At 33.4% G+C, this 8,919-nt stretch overlaps 1 protein-coding gene across 1 annotated transcript; it reads left to right on the top strand.

Annotated features, from left to right (window-relative positions):
- Positions 1 to 937: 937 nt before the first annotated feature.
- On the top strand, positions 938 to 4,798 carry LOC139872473 (ADP-ribosylation factor GTPase-activating protein AGD12-like). Its single transcript, XM_071860355.1, has 9 exons — positions 938 to 1,059; positions 1,380 to 1,455; positions 1,899 to 1,980; positions 2,055 to 2,130; positions 2,368 to 2,528; positions 3,255 to 3,372; positions 3,455 to 3,571; positions 3,996 to 4,091; positions 4,431 to 4,798. The coding sequence occupies exons 2-9, from the start codon at positions 1,449 to 1,451 to the stop codon at positions 4,704 to 4,706; spliced, it is 933 nt and encodes a 310-aa protein (XP_071716456.1). The 5' UTR covers positions 938 to 1,059; positions 1,380 to 1,448; the 3' UTR covers positions 4,707 to 4,798.
- The last annotated feature ends 4,121 nt before the right edge of the window (positions 4,799 to 8,919 follow it).

Below are 8,919 nucleotides of genomic sequence, written 5' to 3'. Positions count from 1 at the left end.
TAATCAAAGACCAACGGTCGAATGGTTAGAGATGTCACTCTCAATAGGCCTACTCACAATAATTAAGTTTGCATTTAAACGTAGCAATTGACGATATTACGGTAGGGATTTAGCATGAATCAAAGCATGACAGCATAGTTAACAATTTAGTACTTGTGTCTAAGTGTAAAACAGTTATAAAGCAAGCATGTGTCTCACCCCAAAAGTTATAAATAGTTAAGTAAACAGTAAATGGTTTGATGGTTTGATATCCAAATCCAACTTGACCCTGGTGTTTTAATTAGCCGATCGTAAAGATACCATCAAACCATTTCTTGGTAGCCCTCTAATTCGAAAACCTTTTTCTTTTTCTAATTAGACTAGATGACGAATGTGCATTCATCAACTACATGACGATTTTGATCCTTATTTTCTACTCAGGTAAACAATTTATAAATAAAAAATTGTTGGGGATTTCGATTTGGTTTGAAAGTTTAATTTGAGTTTGGTTTGGAATTTTAATTTGGAAATTTGATTTGAATTTGGTTAGTGTTTATGAATTAGGGATGAAAATGAAGTTGTTATTAGAACACTTTGATATTTGTTTTCGTGATGAAGTTTGTTTTGAGTTTAGATTTGATTAGATATTGGGGTTTATGTTTTGGGATGGAACAAGGGATTAGTCAAGATGGAGAAGAAAGGGTAAACGGAAGAAAAAAGATAAAAAGACTAAAATGCCCTCACATGTATGTCACATGAGTTGATTTAACGGTCAAAATTAACATCAGTTGGATGGACGGATGTCAATTAAAAAAAATTGATACCACAAGGACGAGAAATGCAAAGCTAAAAGATAAGGGACGAGGAGTGCGATTTTGGGTATACTACAACGACCACGAGTGTAATTTTGTTCTTAATTAATGATCAACACCATCGTTGGCCCTTGCAAATGCAAAAGCCAAAAACCTTCCAACAAACATTCATTTTTGGCTCCATATTGAAAAAAAGAATCGAACATAAATGTTTTTATTGCTTTCCTTCAGGAGCTTGCTTTCTTCCACCGATTAATTAATAGAACAGGTAATTTCATCATACTCTTAGATTATTCGATGCATACATACATATATCATATATAATTTCATCCACATTTATTTGACAAAATCAGCCATGTATCGTTCACGCACGATCTCTCTAAAACCGTTTTCATCTCATGTTTCATTTTTATGTTTGATCCCAAAATCATCATGATTATTATAAATAATTATATATATATATAACACGTTTCACCTTTTTTAACGTATATGTTTGTATCACAAATACAATAACCCAGAGAAGTAAAGATGATTAAACTTGTATAATTTGATTATTATTTGTCCCTTTTGAATTTTTATCAAATACAGAGCGGTGGCGATACGTATGTTTTGAGAATTAAAAGTTGTGGTAAATGATTGTGGCTCGCAGGTAGACCAATGTCTGGTATGATCATAAACTCTTTTTTTCCAACTTTTATTATCTCCTATTCTACTATGATTAACTAATATACTATATGTAACATATTCAGGGGCGGATCCAGAAACTTTTTTCGACGGGGGCAAAACGTAAAAAATAGAAAAAAAAAGGTCAAATTTAACATAAAAATATACTATATGTAACATTGCGCCTATAATTTGGATATATTGTTGCGTTGAGACTTAGTTTATTCAGAACTGTCGTGCAATTTTCACTTTGATATGAATAATAAATATTTAGTTGATCTTGCGTATGAATAATGTGTTGTTTTATAAGAGCAAAGTTTGGCTCTTAACTTATGTTAATTGGTAATGTACAACAATATGTTGTTCTTGATTATTACAATTGTATTATTATTGGTTTGATAAATGATAAATGATAAATTAAGAAACTTTTCTTGAATAATTCAGGTAAGAAAAAATTGAAAGATCTACTGCAGCAAAGTGATAATCGTACTTGTGCTGATTGTAGTGCACCCGACCCCAAATGGGCGTAAGTTCTATTAACTTTAACTACGGTAACGCTTAATATATCCTTAAGTACAACTATTATTTGTGATATTTCAGGTCACCTACAATTGGAGTGTTTTTATGCTTGAAATGTTGTGGTGTACACAGAACTTTAGGTCCAAATATTTCAAAGGTATGTGCTTTTTGATTGTTTGTTTGTCAATAATGCAGCTGGTTAATACATTGTGGTACTGACATAACTTTTTAATAAACATTTTTTATTTTAGTTTGATGACTTGTTTCTCTAATTCTAAAATTTGTTCTCTTTATTTGCAAATTGTGAGATTTCATGCTAATTTCTATATTTTCCTCAAAAGCATGTACATTATTACATGTGAACAACTGATGGGTTGTAAACTGAATTGGACAGGTTTTATCGGTGGCATTAGATGAATGGACCGATGAAGAAATTGATGCGATGGTTGAAGTTGGAGGTAATAGTTCTGCGAATTCAATTTACGAGGCTCATGTTCCTGATGGAGTTAAGCCGGGACCGGATGCTAGTATTGAGCAACGCACAAAGTTTATCAGGTATGTTATATGCCATGCATTGCAGTGATGTAGGTATGAATGTATGATAACAATTTAGTATTGAAGTGAAAGTTGACCGAAGAATTCAAAATGTATCTAACTATCTATCACTTCCATAATCTTGATGAAATATGGATCGCAACACAAGTATAACAAGAAACCATCGCAAGATGATCAAGTTATTGGAGTTTTGATATTTTCACTAGAGTGTTAGGTTTAAATCTCACTAGAAGCAAAAATCTTTTGGTGGCCAGAGCAAGGGTGAGAAACGGTCACAAAATAACCTGGTTAGGTCGCGTACATCAGAGTCAAAAAAACGTGCACTCCCCGTTTGCACACGTATAAGTTGATGTAATCCATTCTATATTAGTTACTTATAACTAATTAATACAGCTACATTTGTTATAATTTCATCTTATGTGTCTAATAGTAAAGGTGCAATCCAATGATTATGTTTTTGCTAAAACAAGTCATTCATAACATACTCATATGCTTAAAATCTTCTAAAGTACTTTTTGTGGTGTAGGGAAAGTTTGTCATTAGGGTATTATCTAATATATTAATCATTTATTTATGAAATTAACATAAATAAGAAAAAGTGTTGGAAGGTCAGCTCCTTTAAAACTATACACAACGATATCCGACCCGCTCATTTTACCACCTATACATGTCAAGTTTGGTGCTAGCCTATGCATGGTGGCTTATTCTTTATCACTTACTCGTTAGGTCCAAGTATGAGCTTCAAGACTTCTTGAAACCAGGTTTAAAGATATCATCAAATAATGAAACAAAAAAGATGAGTTTTCATGCTCGAAGTTCGAGTTCAACTCCTATACAAAAACCCGTAAGCGCTAGAAAACTTTGCTTAATCAAATTTCTTTTTTGACAAATCACTTTTGTTTAGTTAATTCCTGAAATGATAACAGGCATGCGTTGAGGGAGCTATTGGACATTTGAAGATCACAATTCTTCAAGGCGCAAATCTTGCTGTTCGTGATATGCTATCAAGCGATCCATATGTTGTTGTTTCAATAGGAGAGCAGGTAAAACTTATCTTTTCTGTTTTTCATATTGCTGAACTCATAAAAAAAATATACTATAATTGTTGACAGGGTTAAGTGTTTGAAAATGTATCAAACTATAAAAGTTTTTATTAACTTGATATTTCATATGCCAAGTTATCAAACGCGGTGCCACCTCACAGTGTACAAGTTAAAAGAAATTGGATACAATTGCAATAATTAAACTTTTGATGCACAGAATATAAACTTTTAAAATTTGATATATACAATGGTAAGTTAAATTCATTTTTCGACATTTAAGTAGTTAACCTTTTCTTAATATATATGCTCAGTCTATTAAATTCGAATGTGATTGTATATATGCTGTGTAAATATATGATAGTGATTCTTTTTTTTCTGTCTTCATTTTGTTGCCAAAATTTGCTTTTGCCTTTATCGTTAACAGAAGGCCCAAACAACTACACAAAAGAGCAACTTGAATCCGATTTGGAATGAAGAGCTAATGCTTTCGGTCCCTGAGGATTATGGCCCCGTTAAGTTGGTAACTCTATCCTCTAATTGTAATCAATATTTCAAGGAGGCAAATTGGGCGGGTCAGTTGTATTGGGTAATGGGTCACAGGGGTTGACCCACAAACACTCTTGTACTTTATATTAAATCGTTTTACATATATTTAATGTTGTAACCACTGATTATTACATTGAAATAATCTTATTTTTTAGGTTTAATGCATTTGAATACAATTTGGCATTAAAGTACTTAGTTTTCTTTCTTTAAAATGTTTTTATTTGAATTATCTTTTTTTAATTTCAACGCATATGTTTCATTACTAAGCTGAGGTTCAGTAACAAATACCTTTTGCTATAATTATTCAATGCAGCAAGTTTTCGATTATGACACATTCTCTGCTGATGACATAATGGGGGAAGCAGAAATCGACATTCAACCGATGCTAACATCAGCAATGGCATATGGTGATGCATCACAGTTTGGGGACATGCAAATAGGCAAGTGGCTAAAATCACACGACAACGCACTGTTAGAAGATAGCACGGTAAATATAGTTGATGGGAAGATAAAACAAGAGGTATCACTTCAACTGCAAAATGTAGAGTCTGGAATAATATATCTTGAAGTAGAGTGGATACCACCTTAACGATAGGTGCATATCGTGTGTGTGTGTGTGTGTAGTTACGTTTTGTTAATTTTGATCATATCTACATTTAAAATAAATGTTCAAGGTTGTATGAGTAATGACACTGTACACATGTTATGTAATGAAGGGTATGGAAGTGGCTTGTATATGTACTACCATTAAATTGATGAAGAATCAAGTATTGTAGAACGTTTTTTATGAAAGGAGTTGAATATTTTGCACAATGTGTGGTTAAGTTGATAATCTGGGCTGAAGTAGAAGTATATGAGTTACATAACATTTGGATTTGTACAGTTGATGTTAATTTTTTTTTATTTTTTTTAAAACGACACCTTTAAGGTGTTCCATTTCATTCTCGATTAGGAGCATAATAGGTGTTAATGGTTTCTTTTGCCTAATTTTTTGTAATGACGAAGTTTATATTTATGGTTATAAATATGTCATTCAGGTTGATATTGTGGTTAAGGATAAATAAGTTATGATCAACCTATTGCCATCTATAAAACTTTCTCAACTGAATACACTTAACTACACAGTGACTTCTTTGAAAAAGGATGCCATACAAAATTGTTATACATGTGTAAGCAATTTTGATTTGTTTTCAAACAAAACATTTGATGATTAGTGTTTTATTCTCTTTATACATCCATGTATCACAGATTTAGTATCGTCGAAAGAAGTTTTGGGGATTTCCTCGAAACTAAATATCTTCTTAATCCTCATACATGGATTGAACCAATTGGTCTATAACTCTATAAGCAACTAACTTCATTATTAATTTCATGCATGTGTTTTAATACATAGTTAGAGCAATAGGTACATTAGTTTCATGCTTGTGTTTCAGTAGTTTCATACTTGTGTTTCATTATTAGTTTCATGCTTAGAGAGTTAGAGCAGGAGACATATTATCGAAAGGCATATTAATGTTTTATCATATGTTAAGAATAAGAATAGATTCAAGATCTTCAAACAAACTTAACCAAGCTTATATTCAAAAAGTATGAAATCCACAATAGGCAAAATTACAGAACTTCTGTGATGCCCCGTACAAAACCATCGTGTACGAATCATCAACAACAGGATCATTACAAGGTCAAATACTATATGCTGTTTCAAAAGAAGTTTGCATTCATAATAAAAGGTGATGTCTTAACCAACATCAAATGTTTTACAACAGAAGTATGCTTCTATGAATAGCAAGCAATAATAGTACGTGACCCATGGGTCGTTACAAATACATCGTTTCAAAAGTAACATAGTTTGAATACAATAAAAATGTTCCATGCGATGACATCTCTAGTAAGCACAGCGGAAGTCTACAAGACATGACTAGTACAGTGGAAGCAAGCAAACCTTAAGCACCTGAGAAAAACATGCTTAAAAACGTCAACACAAAGGTTGGTGAGCTATAGTTTAAGTATAACAGTAATGTAAGGTAGGCCACGAGATTTCAGTGCTTCAACAACGTTTCAAAACAGTATGAAAAGTATATGTAACCGTGGGCACTTGGTAACTAACTTAACGTTTATAACACCCCCTAAAAGTACACTTGGCGAGTGCGTAAGTTTACGAAATATTAAACACCCGTTAAATGCTAGCGCTACTAGCCCGAGTGGGGATGTCAAACCCTATGGATCCATATCTAAGATTCGCGTTCACCGGTTCAAAGACCAATGACTAAACGTTACCGAGCTAAGGGGAAAGTTTATGCCGTTGTATAACCCACACATATATAAAATTTAAGTACTCGTGCCTAGTATGTAAAACGTAAAATGCGCATGTATTCTCAGTTTCCAAAATAGTTAAAGTAAAAAGGGATGCTATAACTCACAGTGAAAAGTAGTAGTAAAGTTGACACGGGAAAAGTAAGAAAGTAGTTGGTCCGAAAGTCCGCAACCTAAGTCAAAAGTTACTAAGTCAGTAAATCGTTCCCAAAGGTTTAAATGTATGTAATTTAGGTCTTAAGTATCAGCATCATCCATCATTAAACAAAAAGTGTAAAGTAAGTTTCGTTCAAGAAAAGAGTTTAAACAAAGGCTGACTTCGTTCAGCCGCTACGACCTCTATACAAACTAAAATAAGGTGAGGCCAGTGGCCGTGGCTCCGTATATGAGTCCCCTAGAGGCTGACCAATTTCCAGAACCAAACTCATCTTCATTTGACCGTGGTGAAGGTTTAAGTGCGAGTAGGTCAGAAATTTTCAGCATAACGTTAATAGGGTGTAGTGACTTTCGGGAGGCCATAGATCCTAAACCGTAACTCGGATTAAGACGAGGTCTAAACAAAAAATCATCTACTCGAACCGAACTAACTGAAAATCAACTTTCCAGTAGCCCAGGTAGTTTGATCAGTTCCAGAAACAGTAAGAAATGTGTTCTGGTGGGTTCTTGGTGCTTGATGCTCATCACGGTTCTCATCCTTGATGCGTATAGCTTTAAGTGTACAACTCGTTGATGGGTTTGCATCATCTTAGCCAAATTTTGACCATCATAACACTTGTGTAGGTCTAAGATAAGTTGCACAACTCACTTAAGAGTTGTATGTAGTTTGATGAACCAAAGTTACATCAAGATCTTAGATCCGACACATACATGAGTTACAAAAGTAATATTAAGCTATAAATTTGAAAGTAAACTAAATAATCAAGATCTTAAGTTGTAGAACTTAGATCTTAGCTAGATCTTAAAGATCCTAGACTAGAAAGTCTAGATCTAGTGTTCCTAAGTTAGATCCTAAGTTACAAAACTTGGATCTACACTTTAATGAAACCATAAGTTATGAAACTTAGATTTTCAACTTGAATAATATATGTAAGCTCATAAGCTTTTGTTTACAACAAAATTAGAAGATCATAAGTTATAGAAAGTTAGATCCAACATAAGTATATGAAGTTATAACTAGAAAGTTATACTTCCATGTTCTTGAACTTATAAAGTTAACTTTAGTTCAAGAAAAATGAGATCAAGATTAACTAGTAATACTTGACCAATTTAACAACATCACAACTTTAAAGTACATAAAATGAAGAAATAAATTAAATCTACAAGTAACAAGTTCATGGTTGTTCATACTTTAAAGATTTAAGCCAAGACTTTGATCTTTAAGGAAAGTAAACCTTAAGTTTACAAACATGAATACAAGTATGATTATAAACTCATGAACTTTAAATCTTTTAAAACATTAAGTGTAAAACCATAACTAGGAAGTTTAGGTTCTTGTATGTTCTTGTATGAACAAGATGATATGAAGAATAAACTAAATAGTTTGATTCTTACAACTAGTAAAGAAACAACAACTACAAGTAATTAAACAACAACAAGGAACAAGTAAAAGAATGATGATGATATGGATGCTTATGCTTCGGTTTCAAAGAGAAAAAGAAGGGAGAAGTGAAGCTTGTAACTTACAAAGTTAGAGAGAAAATGAGAGAAAATGAAAGTATGAAATGAAGTGTGTGAGAAATGGGATGAGATGCTAGTAAATAAGTCACCAAAATTTGAAAACAAAACCTCCCTATTACCCATTGAAGGCCGACGATTTCTCAAGGGACCAAGGAGGCAAGAGTCCACTAGTTACTTGCATGTATGGGTGAAGATGCTAGCTAAAAATGGTAATAAAGCAAGTTAGCATGGGAAAGGTGTAAGACCGAATATTTTATTGTACATATATGTGTATAAGTTATTCAAGTTGTGGGGTTTTGTTGTATATATTTAAAACATGGAAGAATTCTGAACTGGGGGAGTCGCGCGCCGCGCGGCTATATGGTGCGCCGCGCCATCTGTCTGCGACAGATTCCCCTTTTCTTTTTAATTAGATATTTTGAGGACATTTTGGTAAAATCACTTTGGGGTCCGAATTTAATGCCTTAGATCAGTTTTGGGAGCTCATTCACTCCATTCACAACCACCTTATCATCTTCCATTCAAGTTTAGAGAGAGAGAAGGTTCTAGAGTGAGAAAACTCCATTAAAGGAAGAAGGAAGTCGAATCGAGTCTTAGTGCGAGTTCTAAAGTCGTTCATCTAGTCGCTAGCTACGTAGTGATTGTGTTGGTAAGTTCTAAAATCTAGATTCTTACTTTAATTGCATGTGAAGTGTCGAGGTGTTAAGACACCACGTTTCACGTGAAGAGTGTAGCATCAAGGTGTTAAGATGCCACTCGGGTGTAGCATCGAGGTGTTAAGATGCCACCTAGGAGTGTAGTGTCGAGGTGTT

This window comes from Rutidosis leptorrhynchoides, chromosome 1, assembly GCF_046630445.1.
Source record: "Rutidosis leptorrhynchoides isolate AG116_Rl617_1_P2 chromosome 1, CSIRO_AGI_Rlap_v1, whole genome shotgun sequence".
In the NCBI taxonomy this organism is placed as follows: Eukaryota; Viridiplantae; Streptophyta; class Magnoliopsida; order Asterales; family Asteraceae; genus Rutidosis; species Rutidosis leptorrhynchoides.
The sequence above is the reverse complement of the archived record's forward strand: the minus strand, read 5'-3'. Positions and strand labels throughout refer to the sequence as shown.

Coding starts and splice junctions, on each gene's coding strand:
- LOC139872473 (XM_071860355.1), top strand. Junction 3,572..3,995: donor TTGTTTCAATAGGAGAGCAG/GTAAAACTTATC, acceptor TATCGTTAACAG/AAGGCCCAAACAACTACACA. Junction 4,092..4,430: donor ATTATGGCCCCGTTAAGTTG/GTAACTCTATCC, acceptor TATTCAATGCAG/CAAGTTTTCGATTATGACAC.